Source organism: Lissotriton helveticus, chromosome 7 (genome assembly GCF_964261635.1).
Source record: "Lissotriton helveticus chromosome 7, aLisHel1.1, whole genome shotgun sequence".
Classification (NCBI taxonomy): Eukaryota; Metazoa; Chordata; class Amphibia; order Caudata; family Salamandridae; genus Lissotriton; species Lissotriton helveticus.
This window is the reverse complement of record NC_136068.1, coordinates 588,070,218-588,091,298: the sequence shown is the minus strand read 5'-3', so window position 1 is coordinate 588,091,298 and position 21,081 is coordinate 588,070,218. Positions and strand designations below refer to the sequence as shown.

General features: G+C 44.7%; 1 protein-coding gene across 2 annotated transcripts in view; it reads left to right on the top strand.

Annotated features, from left to right (window-relative positions):
* RMND5B (required for meiotic nuclear division 5 homolog B) overlaps positions 1–20,035 on the top strand; it is a 140,474-nt gene extending 120,439 nt beyond the window's left edge. For both annotated transcript variants that reach the window (XM_078652734.1, XM_078652733.1), the window contains exon 10: positions 18,963–20,035. In XM_078652734.1, coding sequence (XP_078508860.1) covers positions 18,963–19,026 — 64 coding nt within the window. In that variant the 3' untranslated portion in view covers positions 19,027–20,035. The remainder of the gene's footprint in view (positions 1–18,962) is intronic.
* The last annotated feature ends 1,046 nt before the right edge of the window (positions 20,036–21,081 follow it).

Sequence of the window (21,081 nt, the reverse complement as noted above, 5' to 3'; positions counted from 1 at the left end):
CAACAATCACTAACAGAATTTTTACAAAAATATATTATGTTTATTTATATTTTCTTATTTATCTTCATTCAATTATACTTTCAAAAATTCACATTATATCGAGCAATTCTGATCAATAATAAACATACAAAAGGAAACATAAATCAACACCAAATGACTAGTAGATTTAAGGGACTATAGAGGTTGGTAATGCGGTGGGTTGGAACACTACGCGCGTTTCGGCCACTGCCTTCATCAGGAGACCGTCATTTGCAACAAAACAAAAAAGACAACATCAGTAATTGCCCCAGTTGTATATGGGCTTTCAATGATCAAAGGTTCGGACTTCTTTTAGTTTACTGGACTAGCTCTGATAGGTGTCAGTATATTATGTTACGGCATAATGGATGGTTGTTGATACACCAGATGTAAAGAAGCACGGCGTCTGAGCTGTTAGGTCACCCGTCAACTTCTAAATTACTTTAATTGTTTTCCTGTAATAAGTCTATAAATCGTCCAGCATTGTATCATTTCAACAAATCTAATGTTTTCAGAACGCGGCGTGAATACAGCTACCACGTCAGTCGATTTTAGGTTGATGAGTAGGCTTGCCTTGATTAAGATGGTGGCTGAATTTGTGAAGGGTGTCTTCTAATGGTTATTTAGCGACCGCCTGGGCACATAGCCATCCAGCACCCGATCTTCAAGTGGGGATGATTCCGGGATGGCAATACCTTCAGGAAAAACCGAACTCAGCGTGTGGTGAATCTGCGCATAACGGAAGAATTCCCTGTCACTCAGCTTATATTCTACCTTCAACGCCTCGAAAGTCTTAATCCTGCCCTTGACCCAGAGATCACTCACCCTACAAATACCAATCATATCCCACTTCTCAAACCCTTTCGTCTTCCACAGGCTACCCAATCTTTCAGATGCATAGAGCGGAGTCGCCCGGGTCAGTCGATCCCTCCATCCCATTGCCGCATTCGCACAGTGCCACACTCGTACTGCTATCTTAGTGGGTCCCGAAAGTTTCCCTCCAGCAGATTTGGAGTAAAGCGCCCTGTTCTAATCCCCACCCGGTAGCAACCACTTCTCCATCTCGAACGCGGGATTTAACGCTGGACCATACATTCCATGATTGATCGCTCCCAGCTGAGAGGCCCAATAATATCGCCTGATATCCGGAAGTGCGATACCGCCGTCATACCAAGGAAGCGTCAGCTTGGCGAGGGCAATACGCGAACGCCCATCCCATATCAACCGCCTCTGCAAACTCTCCACCTTCCGAAAATAGCTCGCCGGAATTACATCAAACGTGTTCTGGAGCGCGTATAAAAACCGCGGCAAGGACATCATTTTGAAAAGAGCTGCACGCCCGAGGGGGGATAGCGGCAACCTGCGCCAGCCCACAACGTCAGATTTTAACCGTTGGAGCAGAGGAAGCAGATTACGATCATAGCGAACCCCGGGGTCTAATGTTATAAAGACCCCCAGATACTTAAATCCCGTCTGCGTCACCTGGATGCGACACCCGCGCGGTAACTGAGGGATGTCACCCAAGAGCACATACACGCAGGACTTGGTCCAATTAATCACAAGGCCGGAGTTCTTTCCGAACGAGTTTAGCACATCAAACAATACAATCAACGACTTCCGAGGCGACGTGAGGTACAACAAAATGTTGTCTGCATAGAGCGGTATGCGATCCTCAAATTCCGGGGTCCACTGATTACCCCTCATCGATGGCTCCCATCGCAGCCAGGCAGCTAAAGGTTCCAAGGCAAGGGCAAAAAGAAGCGGAGACAACGGACATCCCTGCCGCGTACCCCTCCCAAGAACAAAGGACTTAGAAACCCGACCATTCACCACAATCTGCGCCAATGTTTCCTCATACAAAAGTTTCACCCAGCCAATGAAACCAGGACCAAAACCAAACCTCGCAAGAGCAGCCCAAGGGTACGGCCATTCCACAGTATCAAAGGCCATCGTATCGTCCAAGGAAGCCAAGATGGCCGGTTCACCCAGTGACGCCGCTCTCGCGAGAACGCCATGCAAGCGCCTCAAGTTCATTGCTGTATTGCGATGTGGAAAGAAACCGGATTGATCCGGATGATTCAAGTCACTAATTACCTTTATCAAGCGGTTTGCCAGCAACTTTGCGAGGATCTTTGGTTCCGCATTCAGAAGCGAAATGGGCCTATAGGACGCACAGCGATCCCGCGGCTTCCCTTCCTTATGAATCACCACAATGGTCGCAAGACGCTGATCATGAGGAAGGGAGCCAATGTCTCAAGGCACACATCTTTGATTCGCGCCTGTATACTTCCCCACATCTCACCTCCATAAATCATACTATACCACTCTGTTCGGCAGATGTAAAACAAGCGATATGAAGCCGACAATGCCAGCGGTGCCGTAGTGTGTTCGTTAAAAAAAAATAAACACCCATTTTTTACTTTAAACCTTGTTGCACAGCAGCTCGCACTGCACTGTAAACAAACATTGACAAAGCCAGTAGATCTCACATAGGGAAAACCTAATGGCTTTGCTAATGCTTGTTTGACTTGGGACTGTGATACACAGACTAAATGCATCACACAAATACTATCGGAGATGCAGGTGCTAAAGTTCCATTTAGCAGAATCTTCAATCGTACTGTGAGGTCCCCTCTGCCATTTTTCCTCTTTTGATGGTGGCCGTCTTGATGAAGGGCACACTATGTGGAGGCCGAGCTGGTGCACCCCACTGTTATGGAAGTGATCTGTGAAGCCAAGGCTGAAGTGTTCTCTCTGCCTATGGCAAGGGATTTTAAAATAAAATTCTTTATAAACATTTGTTAACATCAGGTGGTGGAGGGGCTAATAACGTTTTGACTATCAGTGTACACAAATTGTGGGACTTATGCTGATCTGCATCTGATACATTTTTGTTTATGGCTAGGTTTATTTGACTCTCGGTTTTGATAGTTTTCAGACATACCCACCTTGCCGTTACAAGCAGCATTATGTTTCTGAATTATGTATATCTAATGTAGAAATCAGCATTTGTCTTTGAAATGTGCAGTTTGATAAAACCAGCTTACAGTATTAGCCTGCAGGGCACACTGTTACCTTCTCATAACTCGGTTTTAGGTTTCGCCTGCACAGTGCTTGCGAAATCTATTGTCATTTCTTTTTTCTTTTTTTTTACTTAAAAGAGGCTTAGAGGCCACCCACTACTTACCTTTACTTATTATTGGTTTGCTCCCACGTCACTTGTTTTCTTGCCTCCTAATGGTCCACACCTCTTCCTCAGCCCGGCTTGGAGTCTTCGTCCCTGCAATGGCGCATGGACCAAATACTGCTCCCTGAGGCCAGTGTCGTTCAACTTGCGGCAGGCACTCTTTTTTTTTTTGTTTTGTTATTATTTACTCCTCAGCATGCAGTGGCAATCTCCCCTTCAGCCCCCCCCCCCCCGGTGGTATCAGTCTCCCATTGCTCCCCGATGTGTCACTTCCCCAATTTTTTTCTTCTTCTGGTTCTAGTAGCCTTTTACATAAATTGTTTGAGGTAGTCTGCATTTACCATAGTATTTTTGACGAAACTTGATTTTCTTGTTGATTTCAACAAGACTTGCAATCCTTGAGACATGCCACCAGTTGAACATGGCTGTACATTTCGTGCTTGCACTCGTGTTGTATGTTATTTTTTCCTGTTTCTGCCAGTGTAGGCGCTGCCATGGTTGAACCTTGCACGTTCAAGGCATATTGCAACACGTTTTAAAGTAAATAAAAACAAAGCGAGATGAAGCGGTCAGTGTTGGCCGCTCCATAGCGCTTTGTTTTTATTTACTTTAAGCCATGTTGTATGTTAGCCCGTGCGTCTTTAAAAACATTAACAAAGCCAGATCGCTCATACAGAGCTTTTTGCCTTTATTAATGTTTTTTTAAAGTTTGCATGGCTTAAAGTAAACATAAAAAACCACTATGAACTGTCAACACTGGCCGCACCATAGTGCTTTGTTTTATTTACTTTAAGCCCCACACTGCCGTGCAACATCTTTAAAAAACATTGACAACGTAAATAGGTCTTACATAGACTAAACCTTTGGCTTTACCAGTGCTTTTTTACTCTTAATTTCCTTTTGTTCTATCATTTTGCCATACCTTGTGATAGTTTTAATCTTTGCACTGATTGAGAATTGTCCTTGTCTGAGGCAAGCGTGGAGGAGCAAGGGTCTGGTGCAGAATGCTTAGCTAGGTCTTTAGTGCTTAGCCTGTAAGTGTCATTATGACTTAAGCTTGTGAAATGGCGTGTGGAGGTGGGGTTGAGGTTGAGGTTTCCGTGTATGATGTCTACGTTTGTGGCCGCCTTTCTGCTGTGACTATATGCTTTTTTATATTTTACTGTTATGGAGCAGTCATTCATGTGCTGCAACGCAGGACCCATAAGCTTGAGTCTAGAACATAGTTATCTGATTGTGCAGCAGTCTGTAAGAGTCTGCCCCTCTGAGCCCAGTTGCAGTGTTCATGTGGCCTTTCTCCCATGTGCAGGGTATGATCAACATATGGCCAATTTCTGGATACAGCTAACTTCTGCTTGGATCCCCTTTTTAGGTTATGGCACTTCCACTATTTATTGTTGAAAGTATTATGATCTTTACTTTTTTTTTTTTTTAAACCTTTATTTTTTGATTTTGCAACATGGAAGAAAACAATCCCCCCCTGAAACTTGGCATCGTTCATCCAGTAGGTGTATACAATACGGTAACCTCATTATGGCACTAAATGGTACAGTGAGTTCAGTACAGGCTATATTTATAAGCATCATGATAACCACAGCAATCGCATGAAATGCTGTCAAGGAACAGGCACTGCACCTACATTGGCGTGGGTCCAACCTCCCCATCGCCTCCCCCTCTGATCTTGAGTCCCCTGAAGAAAAAAGTTCAGCACTCGTACCATCTGAGTCGCTATGAGACATCTCCGAGGCACACATAACTCTCCATGCAAGGATATCGTCCAGCTACTTCACATCGTTGCGGGACCTCTGCATAGGCGTCTCCTCAGCTAGTGTCCATTCTCTTACATCTCTACGCCACGCTGACAATTCCGGCGCTCTTCGCCCCATCCAGGTGATCGCCACTCTACGCCTTGCCAGCACCAACATTAATTGCAAAAGTTTGTAGGAAAGGTTCCTCTTTTTGGTTTAGGGACCAGGGCTAGTAGGCAGTGAAGCGGGCTCAAATGAAGCCGAAGGCCAGTTACGGCCCGGATACGAACTACCTCCCCCCTCCAGAAGCTACCAACCAAGGGGCAGTCCCAGGCCAGGTGCAGAAACCCCGCCACCCGATCCCACATCTGGGGCAGTTGTCCTCCCTATCTCCTGAGATACGCCTTAAGGACAGCGGGGTCATATAGGTGCGGTGCATGAAGTTAAAATGCATCAATTTGAATCTCGCATTGCAGGACACTTTGCGGGTAAGACTCCCTATGCGCTTGCGCTGTCCCGGGGTCAGGGCGATTCCCAGGTCCACCTCCCAGGCATCCCAGGAAGGCGGAACCGGCGGGGTGGAGTCCTGTCTCATGGCAGAATATAGCCGAGAAATTAACCTCCGCCCTCTCCCGCAAGAGAGGAGGATGTTCAGGGTGTGGGACAACGGGGGTGCCTCCCGAAACTGGGGCCACGCGGCTCTCGCCACGTCCTGAAGGCCCCGGTAGTGCAAGTATTGTCCTTCCCCCAGGCCAAAGGTGTCCATGGCCTGCTCAAAGGACACGAAGGACTCATCGGGGTAAAGGTCCGCCAGAGTCTCACAGCCTCCCACCTTCCAAGCCCTAAAGGACATGTGGTCCACCATATCCACCACCGGGGCTAAGATCCACACCGGCAGTTCCCTATGAAAGGGGGCTCGCCGCAGTATTTTCTCCACAAACCGCTGCCAAACCGCAGCCGCGTGGCGAACCACATATGGTAGGTCCACATCGGCTCCCCGTCCTCGCATCAGCGCCACCTGTAGTTCCTGCTCGGTAGCCCTGCCGGCCAACAGACTCAACTCCCAGCTGTCTCCATCTGCAAACCACCGTGCCGCTTGCAACAACTGTGCCGCATAGTAGTATAGGTCAAATCTGGGTGCCTCCAGCCCCCCCTCCTCCCATGTTCGGACCACGGTGTGGAGGGCGACTCGGCTGCGCCGTCCCGCCCACAGCAGTGACGTTAGTAGCGTGTTAAGTGTGCGAAATACTCGCGAGGGGAGTGGACATAGGGAATTCAGGAGGACATAGAGCGTCCTGGGGAGCATCACCATCTTCGCAACGGCCAATCTCCCCATAAGGGATAATGGCAAGGAGTTCCAGAAAGTGACCGATTGTTGCAAGGACCGAATAACTCGGTCTATATTGCGGGTCAACCCATGTGCATCCGTAGGAGTCACCTGGATGCCGAGATACCGGAACGCCTCCTGTTCCCATCTCAATCCGAGATCCGGTAGGTCAGTCAGTGGCCCACCGCCGTAGCCCGACAAAGGGAAAACCAGGGACTACCCACAGTTAATTCGTAGTCCCGAGGCCGCGCCAAATCGATCCAAGTGCTGTAGAAGGACCGGCACCGACTCCCGTGGGGACATTAAATAGAAGGGGGCGTCATCCGCGTATAGTGAGATCACATTACATGTGTCGCCCATTGTGATGCCCCATCGCGCCATGTCCGCCCGGATCCGGACTGCGAGAGGCTCGATCGCCAGAGCGACAAGAATCGGCGAGATGGGACATCCCTGGCGTGTGCCCCGGCACAAGGGCCATTCTTCCGATCGCGATGATCTTTACTTTTTAAGGGGTTTTGGGTCAGCTTCCTTCTGTCATTGGTTTGTTTGGTCATGGAATCTTCAGCCTCTAACATGCGATATTGCCCATCACATTGGATGGGCCCATAGGAATCACTTTTTATGTTGGCTGTTTAGGTGTCCTTCCACCTCCATTGGAGTGCATGAGTTACTATTTTCTTTTAAAGTTTGCAAGTGGTGCTGCAGCATTGGGAAGCACACACTGCAAAAGTATCTGAAAAAAATAGATGTTGCAGAAAAAAAGTAACCAGTGATCCATTTTTTTCAGATGCTTGTGCCTGTACTCCCTTTTCCAGTACACAAATACTTGGCATTAAAAGTCAAAGATCTGAAGACCCACTTCCTGAGAAAGACTGTCAGCGACTGCATCGCACTGTCAACTCGTCCAAACTATGACCAAAGATAAAACACCCCTAACAATGCTTGTCTAATCTACTATTCAGAAAAGAAACACATTTGCTAATGAGAATCAGCATCACTTTATCACTGGTTGACCTGTGCTCCCAAACATTTTCAGGTTTATTCTCAAAGCTACTTATGTGGCCGTACCAATTACCAAATCACTATTATCCTGAGAATTCCCTAATGAACTGAAAACAATGTTTATTAATCCAATCACCAATAAGCATGGACTCGACCCAAATAACCCCAAAAATTACAGACCTAGATCAAACAGACCCTTTCTGGATTAACTAATTGAAAAAGCAACTTACATTCAGATCTCCAGTTTCATTGAGAAAAAAACACATTCTCTGACCAACAGACATGTTTTTGAGCTGGTAGAGATGCTAAATCAGTAGTAATTCCAATCTGGGATGACCTCAAGAACTAAGTAGACCTTTGATGATTGGATGTTCTTCTCCTGCTGGACTATTTATTCTGCATCTTTTGGTACTGTGAACCACCAAACGTTGCTCAAAAGACTAAACAATACTTTGGTTCTAAAATACTTGTCTCACCTCACAGATAGAAGTTAACTAGTGTCTCTATCTCCATACCCATCACTACCATTCCGCCATAAGATATATAAGGCTCATTGATTGCCCCTCCCTTATTCAACACGTAAGTGGTCTCACTGCCTGAGTTTATAAATTCCTTTACACTCATCTGTTATAACTACCCGGATGACATCCAGATTATCTTCAGAGTGAAAAGAGGATGAGACCTTGAGACATCTGAATTTGCACAAGCCTACAGGCAGTGATCAACGGCATGCTGCAAACTGACTGAAAATAAATCCCTTGAAATAGAGAGCTTAACGTGTGGCATTTAGAAAATGTATGAATCAACAGATTGACCTATCGAGATTGGATTGCCTCCTACCTCCTCAAATGAAGTAAAGAACGTTGGTGGTGAAAATGGACTTCACACTGTAATTTGCAAAGTAGGTCAACAATGCACCAAAAAGCACCTTTAACATCATGTGTAGGTTGAAATGCATGTCCTTGCAGCACGGCATAAAGGCGAGTGTGTGCTGTCTTGCTGTTTAGCATAGGGTTTGTACTGGAAGTTTACCCTTCCAGTACGATTCCTTATACGTAGACAATAAATAAAAGGGTCAAACGCTTTGGATACGTGCTGTGCATTGCAGCACACATGAAATGCGTTTCTGGTGTAATTCACAGCATTCCCCCTCTTGTGCGCCTCCTTCCCTTAGCCTTTGGTAGTTGTATTGTTTAGATATTTACATGGCGCTTTCCATACCCCCAGTGAAACGTAAAGCTCTTTCTCAATTGAAGCCAACATAAGTGAAGACTTTGGCAGCAGGCCAGTCTTAGTAGATATGGTGCTGCTCAACACAACGCTGCAAAAATTGACTTCAGTGAATTAAATCTTGGTAAATGTATGCAGAAAAGGTAACTGTAGCACCTCCTTGGCTGTCTTGATCTTGACTTAAACTGTGACTTAAGAACTCAGGAGTACCAAGAGACTTTGCTAAAGATCAGCAGCTGTTTATTTGGAAATAATGTGTGTATAGGACCTAATGAATGTTGGGTTTGAAATAAGGACAACAGTTGGGGGGGGTGGATGATGGTTCCATGTGTGTACAGGTCTTAAGTGACCACACAGCTGTGGCCAAACCTTTTGTGATCATTAGAAAAAGAGCTTTAACCACTACAGCGCTAGCGGGTTTTCCCGCTGTGCGCTGAATACTCATAAATCACACTTTACATGACAAAGCCAGCTCGTCATGCGCGCAGCGCAGGTAACGCCCATGACGAGCTGGCTTTGTCATTAGCGTGGAAGGGGTTAAGAATCAGTAAGGTAGAAGGAACTTGGGCTTCGCCTACATATTGATCTTCCTGTCTACAAGCTTTTGATTCGGTAGTTGTGTGCTTCCACTGAAAAATGTGCTTGTTTTGCCTTTTCTTACAGAACGGTATGACCAGGGGCATGACATTTATTGCGAAAAGCATACGTTGAAGGCCTTTAAAGATGGATTTTTAGGTCTCGCTCTCGAGACCTATTGTCGTTGAGATGCCTCTCAAGGGAGAGAGACCGGGGCACGCGCCGCGATTCTGGTGTGTGGACGCGCACGTAAGACGCGGCTGCCACAAAGCGTGCACAGCTGGCTCGAGTCAACAGTGTGAACGCGCGAAATTGCAGTGCGGCATGAAACCAAACAGGCCTTCGCGTTTAGAGCTTCGTGGCCTACCAGGTGCTGTGTTGTGTAACACGCCCCAGCCACACATCATGTGCCAGGCTGTGTGGACAGTCTAGTCACATTATATAATCACACCGCCCAGACCACCACCAAACCCATCCTTCACTCTCCCTTACAGCTACGCACGTTTATATTGACAACAATAAACTAGAACGCCCGTCTGACTGCCCCATCCTCACCCTTTAACTGGCTGGTACTGAAAAAATGACTGTACATACAAATTAGACATTTTTAGATGATTGTATTTTTCTCTCCTTTTTAAGTTACTATGCATTATATATACTCGTTGCCTAACCCGTGAGATATACAAATGTTTTCCTGTGTAAAGCACTTAAACATGCCTTGGGATGACGTCCACTCTATGCAAAACAATTGACTAAATACTGCTCTGTTATTCTGTGCATGACACCTGTCATACGTGTTGTGTGTCCCTATACACTTTAACACAATTACCGAATATTTACTCCAACCTCAGCAGCTTGATATTAGGCAGCCCTCCACCCCGGGTGCTTCTCACCTTCCACCCCTGCCCCAGTCCCCCCCCCCCCCCCCCCCCCCCGCCGCCATGGCCCTCCCCGGGCAGTGCTGCCCCTGCCCCAGGCGTGCACTCAACTGTGTAGGTCTGCGCCGCGCTGTTGGCCCGGGGCGCAGCCGCACCTGCTCCTGCACACGGGCGTTCTTCAGCTGCTCGTGGTCCCGCTGGTCCAGCTGGTGGTCGGAGGGCAGCGCCAGGGAAGAGGTGTCCATGTTGGGCTGCAGAGCCGACATGAGGAAGGTGCCGCTGAGCAGCGCAGCACCCACCGACCGGAGCACGGTGAAGCCTACAGGTGCCGCCACGGGGCACGAGCCGCAGACCACGGCAATGTGCACGCCCACAATGCATGCGCGTCTCTCCCACTCCTCCCCATTCAAGAAGCAAGCTGCCCATTGTATTTTTTTATTTATGCCTTTTAATATAGCGTGGACTGTACCCGAAGGTGTCAGAGCGTTTTACAATAGGAACAGAACTGATATAAGAGAACAATACAAGTTAACAAATTGCAAAAGTTACATTACATGAGGCAAAAGTGACAATCGTGAGTGAACAAAGTACAAGGGGTAGCAAATGGTGCATTACAAGAGGAAAAAGTGACGTGTGCAGGTTACAAAAGCGTACAAAGTACAAGTAGAGGTATAATACTGCAATAAATGGAGGACACTCGAACACAAGAACAAACGTTACATAGGCAATGGTGGCACTTGTGCAAGTATCGAGAGCAAACAAAAAGTAAGAGGTAGCAAACTGTGTGAGCCGGTACGAACAAAAAAGCACACCACTTCACCTGCATGGAAGTGTACACACAAATATGGCTTGTTGAGATACCTTCCAAGTAATGCAGACTTTGGTCTGTGAACGCGCTTCCCACGAGCAGGTCTGTGAACGTGCTTCACATGAACAGCTTTTGCGCGTTCATTCAATTTGAGTGCTCCTCTCCGGAAGACCTGCTGCGTTAATTATAGGTCCTTTCCGGGAGAGGTGCTATTATTTAGCAGCGTGGGGCGCCTGTCTGCATGCTGTTTTAATGACTTTCTTTTTATTGGAATGCAGCCGGTTTCTCTTGCTCTTTTTTAAGATAAATGGAATGCTCCGAAATAGTTCTTAAATCGTTCCTTTTCCTTTAAATGGCATCACAGAAGACCTTTCAGTTTCATCAACGCCAGGGTTTTTTAAAAGGACAATGCTTTTTTTTCACAGAAATGTCTTTGTTCTGACTGCATTAGGTGTCTACTACGTAAAGTCACATGGTGTAACCATATGCTTTCTAAAATGTAGCTCAAATTGCCTCCAACCAACTTCCTGTTCTGATGTGCGTTTTTTTCGCCCCTTGCTGCGCTCGTCCGCTCGGGAAACTTCCTCCCTGCACCAACAAATAAACAGGACTGGCAAGCAACTACCTCAAAGGGTGCACCCACATCGGAACTTTTTATTTAAACAAAAACTTTATTGAAAATATATTCAATGGTCAAAACCATGGAAGAAGGACTCATGCGTACACTAGTTTATCGCAATAATAGACAAACATGAAGGTCCCTTGCAGTCTGCCAACTAGTGCTCAGCACTCACCGTGGATGTGCTGTCCGAACTTCACCTGCCGCTGACTGATTCGTCGTCATTTGTTTTTTGTTTTTTTTCCTCTGGCTTGTTCCAGCACGTCGGCCATATAAGCCCCGCCTTCTTGCTTGCCGGCGTCTCTTTTGATTTACTCAGTCGTCATCTCGATGCTTCTGGTGAGTCTATTTCCAACCTCGATTGCCCTTTTGATTTGTGAATGTTAGTGGACCGCTGCACTCCGGGGTAGAAAGTGTTATCCAGGGGTAAATATTCTTCAATGGTAATAGGTGCGCAGGAAAACACCTTCTGGGTCCAAAAGGTGCTGCAAGACTAAGAGCAAAGAAAGCCTTACAGCTAGTAAGGACAATTCCTGGGCACTCTGGTGTGCACAAAAGTGCGTGATTGAAGTTATGAACACTCCTTCAAATGACTGTCTGTAGTCATAGTAGTTTAAAGGTTTACTTCAAAGAAATTATAATCCATAGTGACGATACAGTTCAACTTTTCAAACAAATTCCATATTCCATCATATGGTAATGTTGTAATTCAAAACATGGATCAAAGAATCGTGATGGTAATTTTAACTACGTGGGTTAAATGATCCCCGATGCATTTCGTGCAGAGATTGCACTTCTTCAGGGGGAATCTGAATGTAAAGAAACAGAAGATGTAGGGTGCTACAAATACAGGAGACTGGTACATATGTATACACAGTTGGGGTGTGGGGGTTAATAACAGTGTAGTTTTTACGGTGAGAATACAAACTGAATTAAATTACAGACCACGAGTGAGGGGTAACTAAAGAAATAGTCTGTGATCGACGTTTATGGAAAGTGTACAGTGACGTGATAACACAAGAAGGAAACCGGAAACTTAAATCTGAGGGTGAAAACGTGCCAGAGGTTATAAAAATGGTGACGGGGATAATCTAATTGACGGTGCTCCAAGGGGGGGAATTGATATGACTATGCGGCAAAAACGGGTGCATGGTGTCGTACTGCACGTAAAGTAAAAATGCATGCGGTGCGAACGAACATCTAAGTGAATAGAAGGAAAATCCGTGTGTGATGCCCACTTACCGGCAATAGGTGCTAAGGATTCATTACGCGAGATTCAAACGGTAAACTCCGGTTCGAGGTACACGAAACCCGGAAGACGCCGCGCGTGCGCGCAAGCTCGAAATTATACTAGAAAAGTGGTGTGGTGATAGAAAGCGGACTCTTCTAAAGAAACAGAGGGTGAGGTGAAGTGGAAAAGTCGATAGAACGGCAACCACCTAAGTGAAATACCATGATGAACACAACTGGGGTAGGGCAATAAAGATGCTGGGTGAAAATAAACCGGGAGACTATATGAGGAAACGTAAAAAAAATACGTGCATGTATATACAACGTATAAAAAACGGCAAAATAAAATAAGTACAAGAAGAAAAAAGTACAAGATGAGCAAAACAGTGGTATAGGCAATTAGATAAACGGGTTACAACAATATTCCGTTTGAAAAAGAAAAGGAAGAAGAATAAGGGGAAAAGTAGACATGGGCAGGTTAAGCTTCAAAGAGAGATCATGCATATATACAGTACATTGCTGATGGGAGACTAATGCATAGTTCATAAGTGACAACTATATTCCAGTCTGTCATTCAATCCTTTCGGATGTGCAGCCTGAAGGCGATGTATCCAGTAGAGTTCTCGACGAAGTATATTCTTGTTGTTGTCAATGTGAGTGTGTTTGTCCACTACTTCTAAAATGAGGAAGCGAATTTGACTGGAATTGTGGCTATGTTCAACGAAATGAGCCGCTACACATGACTTCAGGTTTTTAGTGCGTATGTTGCTACGATGTTCAGTCAACCTTGTTTTAATTTTACGCTCAGTTTTGCCCACGTATGCCACCTGCGATTCCATGAACGTTGTATATATGCTAAGATGCCCTTGTGGCCTCCCATACGTGGGCAAAACTGAGCGTAAAATTAGAACAAGGTTGACTGAACAGCGTAGCAACATACGCACTAAAAACCTGAAGTCATGTGTAGCGGCTCATTTCGTTGAACATAGCCACAATTCCAGTCAAATTCGCTTCCTCATTTTAGAAGTAGTGGACAAACACACTCACATTGACAACAACAAGAATATACTTCGTCGAGAACTCTACTGGATACATCGCCTTCAGGCTGCACATCCGAAAAGGATTGAATGACAGACTGGAATATAGTTGTCACTTATGAACTATGCATTAGTCTCCCATCAGCAATGTACTGTATATATGCATGATCTCTCTTTGAAGCTTAACCTTCCCACGTCTACTTTTCCCGTTATTCTTCTTCCTTTTCCTCTTTTTCTTTTTCTTTTTCAAACTGAATATTGTTGTAACCCGTTTATCTAATTGCCTATACCACTGTTTTGCTCATCTTTTACTTTTTTCTTCTTGTACTTATTTTATTTTGCCGTTTTTTATACGTTGTATATACATGCACGTATTTTTTTTACGTTTCCTCATATAGTCTCCCGGTTTATTTTCACCCAGCATCTTTATTGCCCTACCCCAGTTGTGTTCATCATGGTATTTCACTTAGGTGGTTGCCGTTCTATCGACTTTTCCACTTCACCTCACCCTCTGTTTCTTTAGAAGAGTCCGCTTTCTATCACCACACCACTTTTCTAGTATAATTTCGAGCTTGCGCGCACGCGCGGCGTCTTCCGGGTTTCGTGTACCTCGAACCGGAGTTTACCGTTTGAATCTCGCGTAATGAATCCTTAGCACCTATTGCCGGTAAGTGGGCATCACACACGGATTTTCCTTCTATTCACTTAGATGTTCGTTCGCACCGCATGCATTTTTACTTTACGTGCAGTACGACACCATGCACTCGTTTTTGCCGCATAGTCATATCAGTTCCCCACCTTGGAGCACCGTCAATTAGATTATCCCCGTCACCATTTTTATAACCTCTGGCACGTTTTCACCCTCAGATTTAAGTTTCCGGTTTCCTTCTTGTGTTATCACGTCACTGTACACTTTCCATAAACGTCGATCACAGACTATTTCTTTAGTTACCCCTCACTCGTGGTCTGTAATTTAATTCAGTTTGTATTCTCACCGTAAAAACTACACTGTTATTAACCCCCACACCCCAACTGTGTATACATATGTACCAGACTCCTGTATTTGTAGCGCCCTACATCTTCTGTTTCTTTACATTCAGATTCCCCCTGAAGAAGTGCAATCTCTGCACGAAATGCATCGGGGATCATTTAACCCACGGAGTTAAAATTACCATCACGATTCTTTGATCCATGTTTTGAATTACAACATTACCATATGATGGAATATGGAATTTGTTTGAAAAGTTGAACTGTATCGTCACTATGGATTATAATTTCTTTGAAGTAAACCTTTAAACTACTATGACTACAGACATTCATTTGAAGGAGTGTTCATAACTTGAATCACGCACTTTTGTGCACACCAGAGTGCCCAGGAATTGTCCTTACTAGCTGTAAGGCTTTCTTTGCCCTTTTGATTTGTGCACAGGCCTCAGTTAATTTTTCCTGCTAGGCCTCCATAGTACTTATGGTTTTGGCAATCTGCTACGTCCCCTGACCTTCCGGTATTTTGCCCAGCTGTTCCCGAGCTCCGCACTCCCACCTTAATTTGCCAGGGGTCACACCGTGAGATTACAAACACTATGCGGCATTAGTACTTACATTCACACGGCCCATTGACTAAGTTTTGATTTTTTTTAAACTGCTCTCTTCCCTGCTCTTTCTGCTATGCTTAATTGTGTCCTGCGTACCAATTGGTATTGGTCTTGGCCTTGAAGGCTCATTATTCCTGTAACCCCACATGCATTCAGTGCTTTTCTCTTTTCACAACACACAGACCCAACGTTGCATGGTCGTGGTACACGACGTACTTACGTGGGCTTATGATGTTTTGTACCTCATCACAAAACTAATGTCTCTTATTCACGGAAATCCACCTGTACACGGTTGTGCTTCACACAGTGTTTATACAGGATTCCTTTAAATGACCCTATTCACTAGCGTTTCCCTGGTATTTTATCATCTTCAGGGGGTCTGACATTCAGGGCGCAGGGTTTTGATAACATTAATAATGCGTTTTCCAACCTAGTTACCGAAGATTCCCCTTTGTTTTAAGGTTTCAGCCCATTCTGGTTATTTCTCCTCTCACTCGCAAGGACCTGTGCGTTTGCTCAATCCTCCAAATAATACTCTGCACCCATCTGCTGTTTTCGTGTGCCTCTGTTGCTTGCTTGTGATCGGGTTTTCGTGCGCCTCTGTTGCCTGCTTGTGATCGGGTGTTCGTGTGCCACTGTTGCCTGCTTGTGATCGGGTTTTCGTGTGCCTCGGTTGCCTGCTTGTGATCGGGTTTTCGTGTGCCTCTGTTGCTTGCTTGTGATCGGGTTTTCGTGCGCCTCTGTTGCCTGCTTGTGATCGGGTGTTCGTGTGCCACTGTTGCCTGCTTGTGATCGGGTTTTCGTGTGCCTCGGTTGCCTGCTTGTGATCGGGTGTTCGTGTGCCACTGTTGCCTGCTTGTGATCGGGTTTTCGTGTGCCTCGGTTGCCTGCTTGTGATCGGGTTTTCGTGTGCCTCTGTTGCCTGCTTGTGATCGGGTTTTCGTGTGCCTCTGTTGCCTGCTTGTGATCGGGTTTTCGTGTGCCTCTGTTGCCTGCTTGTGAATGGGTTTTCGTGCGCCTCTGTTGCCTGCTTGTGATCGGGTTTTAGTGCGCCTCTGTTGCCTGCTTGTGATCGGGTTTTCGTGTGCCTCTGTTGCCTGCTTGTGATCGGGTTTTAGTGTCCCTCTGTTGCCTGCTTGTGATCCACTTTTGGTGTCCCTCTGTTGCCTGCTTGTGATCCGCTTTTGGTGTCCCTCTGTTGCCTGGTTGTGATCCGCTTTTAGTGTGCCTCTGTTGCCTGCTTGTGATCCGCTTTTAGTGTGCCTCCGTTGCCTGCTTATGATCCGGTTTTGTGTGGCTCCAAATGCAATAGGTGTCGCATTTGCGAGAGATTAGGCTATTGGCATTGTAAATGACAATGCCATTTATTTATCTGTTTTCAAAGCCAACACATAAATAAACATTTTGTCATTTACAATGCCAATAGCTCTAACTTTGGCAAAGGCGAGACCGTTGCATTGCAAATGCTTGTTATTACACTGTGTTGAAACTTGTAGATTGGTATTTTGTTACATGGAATATCACTGATTACTGTAATAGGCAAGAATTTGGATTTGGTGTTGGTTACCCCTTACTGACAAACTCTGGCAGTACGAGGTTTGCTCCTCTTTGGAGGGATGGGATATTGTTTTACCAGCTGTATTTTTGTACCTACTTGTATTTTTAAGATAGTATATTTGCTTTGTTGACAAACAGATTCTCCATAGACGAGGCCTTGGTTCTTTACTCTTACAAGCCAGTTATAAAGTCTACAGGCCCAATTATTTATTGGAAAATAATATTTTAGATGCCATAAGTCTGATCTGTTCATTATGAAAAGTTACTACAAAGGCAGTAGGTCTGATTTATTTGTTGTGAAAAGCATGCGGTAAAGTCACTGTGGATATTTATTTTTAAAAATTAACGCTTGAGATGTTCTGTTTAATGGATTCTTACAGTTTACCACAGTAGACAAGCATTTTGTTATTGGTCCACCCCCCCCATCCCCCCCCCCCCCGATAAAAACAGGAGATAGATTTGTACATTGAGTATCGATGTTGGTTCCTCTTAGAAGGGATTGTAAGTTAGTTGGCCAAATGTAATTTTGGTCATATTTATAATGTTATGACTATATTTTTTGGTTGCCTTGTAGAAATGTGCATGCTGAAAGCAGTAGGCCAGAATTGGTTACATTGACAAGCCAGTGATAAAGGCTACTGGCCAGATTTGTTCACTGGGAAACATTATGTCAGGTGTCATTGTCCATTAAGGGTTGATTGTTATTACACTGGTAAAGTCTGTAGATGAGTATTTGAGGAAGTTAACCAAGCATAATAGTAGACCAGTGTTTTGGTGTTAGCTACCCCCTCTACCAAACCCCAAGTGTCGAAGATTATACATGGGGGGTGGGCCAACCCACTGTGGTTATTGGCTCCTTTGCCCTGTGGTGCACAGACACCAGAAAATGAGTGTGCTTTAGTTCCAGGGCTAGTAGGCTAATACTTTAGTTTTTCAGGTGTCATTTTAGTGCCCTTCTTCTACTTCTTCCCCCCCCCCCCTTTTTTTTTTTGTGGTTTCCGAGCACCCTGTAGCTCTCTCGGCCGAGATGTTCAGATGCTTTCTTGCCACTTGTTTCATCTGCAGTGTACTGCATCACATATGGCCACTGCCTCTAAACCAGGTGCCATCTTGGATTGGAATTGTTCTTAGTGTGTCATTGTTGAACTGTTCCATTTAGCTACCCTATGTAGAAGCCATATGTTGGATATTTTGGAATGTTACAACGGTGATACAGTATGTGTAATCCCATTCGAAGATGGCTACCTAAGCAAAACTTACTGAGCTGCCATCTTTCATATGTATTGTACATAGTTTATCATTGTTTCACTGTTCCAAAATGGCTAACAGTTTGCTTGTAAACATGGCATCCACATTAGAACTTTGTGTTTTACTTTGAAAAAGTGAGTGGGTGAATGTATGCGTATAAAATGAGTTATCAAATGCCTCTAGTCACGACGAATGAAGAGGCACTTTCAGTTATAAGCCAGATGTATTTGCACTGCCACTGCTCCATTTCTTTTGTAAATACTTGACTGTAAGACACAGCAAAGCTTTTCAATGGCATTTTATCTGTTACCGTTTGTGTTGTAAAATTGATTTGAATGTGCCTTTGCTATAGTATTCAGAGAGCTATTGACTGGTTTCTGCACTCTATGGGCTTGTGTAAGGAACCAATATCCTCAAAATGTGCATAACCTTTTGTTTGATGGTCTGGAGGTGGACAGAGAGGGCAAAGACGAAACCCTTGTTTAAATAAAAAAACGTATCTTTTTAGAACTGAAGCTTTCAAACCTCTAACCAATCTTGCCATAGTTAATTTGTTAGTGTGTGCCAGGTTTGGTTCAACAAAGCATCTGGGTTGGACATGTTGTGAGAAGTACTGGTAAGAAAAATAAGCCAAAACATTCAAAGGGGGAGGGGGGCATCTTAAAAGTGATGTGCAGTGAGTAGATTGTTGTCTTTGAAGCTGCCGAACATAGACTCCATTGTAAAGACCGGTCACATAAAGAGACGGCTCATTCATGGGTACAAAACAGTTCTAAAGAAGGAGGAGCTTTGCAGTGTCTTGTCACAGTTCATTTTTGTTAAAGCATCACCTACTATGTCATTCATCCAATGCTTTTTTGCTTCCTGCTCTGACATTGACAATCATTGTGTTTTCTGCTGCAGGCTGAAGTGCCCCTACTGTCCCATGGAGCAGAACCCAGCTGACGGAAAACGAATAATGTTTTGATACTGATGCTTTGAGTCTTCCATATTCTTCAAAAGAACAGTAATCAAGCTGGTGGGAAAACATGCTGGCTTCAGAATCACTGGCTCTTCCCTCTCACTGGAGTAAAGAGTGCAGGCTGATAATATGGTGTTGTATTTACTACCTTTAACAAGCACTCATCAAGCACTCATCTATGTCCTTCAGTGGTAGGATGTTCATAACACGGAGTGGAACTGACACATTCAAAATTAGAGATTTTGCACATGTTTCTGTTGTGGAGTCCTGAATTCTTCTCGGAATTTAACGTTTTGGAACTGAAGCTAAGTGAACCCCGATGCTGCTTTCATACAGTCTGATTTCCACATAGCTCTCTGGGGAGAGCGAGACATATGTTGATTTGTAAGACTCCTTTGAAATTGCTCTACGGGACTCCGATAAAGCACAGTTCAAACGGCTCAAGAATGGGATCTGAGGTCTGCCTTGCTGAAGGCATCTACATGCTTGACATGACCTTGTGCTTGCTGAATTTGAGACTGAGGTGCTGTTGTGCTAGAGTTTGCCTTGTTCCTACTGCCAGGACTGATGTGGTGGAGTTGTCTTGGTGCTTCTCTTGACTTCTGCAGTGCTGGAATTTGCTCAAGACTACTTGAGACTCTTGGAAAACTGTTTACTCACCCTTTCCCCCAAACACCTGTAAATATTATCTCAAGACTTGTTTTACTGCTTCCAAAATAAAGGACACAGCAAAGGTTTGACTTTATAAAAGAGGATTAGGACCAGACTAGTTTCTTTGGTATCGGAATTGATGAAGATGACTTTTGTCCAGATGCTTAAGCACTATTTATTGTGCTTATCTACTCCCCCCATGCCAAAGTATTCTGGCCCTGCTCCTCAAGTGCCCCAAACCAGCCCCCAAGGACTTGTTCAAGTTATTTACGTTTCGTTCTGGAGAGAACCTTTGCACTTAGTTGGAGTAGGGTAGTAAAACAAATTAAAAATAACAAGACTACTTAATTTATTAAAAACAAAATGTCCTCTCTTTTTTTTGTCCTACCCCAAATATTGATGTGCTGTGGGGTTCTATACATAGCTGGGTTGACTTTGGGGCTAGGACTGAAAGGGGAGTTTGTGGGGGGAATCTAATCAGACATGCACACTAAAGCTACCTACTCAAACAACTTGGCCTAGATCAATGGGCTGTAATGTTAGTAGTCCCCGGCGACAGGTGTCCTGGTGGAAACCTCCTCTACGTCCAGCTTATTGTGATCTTGTGGGAACTTTCTCAGGGGTTTGCTGCACTGTTACTGGGCTAAAATTGTAACGGTTGAAGCCTTTCATCTCTTGTGTCCTGAAGCCTACCTTACTAGTGGACCAAAACCGAACACTAAGTACACCCCTTTAATACCGGACCCTCAGGACAGCTTGGCAGATCAGTCTTTGGCTTCCTTAGAGAGGTGAAGTCAGTACTCCGCTAAATATATAAATCGTTGTCCAGACAATGTTTTACTTGAAAAGAAGTCCCACTGTCAGTTTTTTCCCACTCTAGGGAGATGTCATTCTTACAACCAGCATTCACAAACCCAGTATGTTTTTTTAAAAGGCAAGTGATCACCTATTGGCTTTCCCAATGCTTTTGTTCCTTGCGTACACACACTCACTTTTTAACTTACAATTCTAAAATAGCTGGGTGGAGTTTGATAGATAAGATAAATGTAAAAGAAAAAATTAAGCGGTGGGAAGACGGGAGAGAGAAAAGTGAGATATTTCCAAGCAGTGCTGAAACTGATCTAAAGTAATCTCCCCATGTTGGAGGTGGAAGGAAATAAACCCAGTTAGAAATTATATAAAGAAGCTATGCTAGCACAATTAAAAGAATCGAGAGGGAAGCCATTAAAAAGGAAAAGGAAATGTGATGCGACCAGAAAGCTGTCCAGCCTACTCTCTCATTTGTACTGTTGACATTAAGCCTAAGATCACGAACAACTAAAACAGTAAGCACCACCAAAAACAAATGTTAGGTACACTAGGTTTGTCCTTCCAGACCACAGAGCGCTGCTTTGGGTTACTAACCGTCTG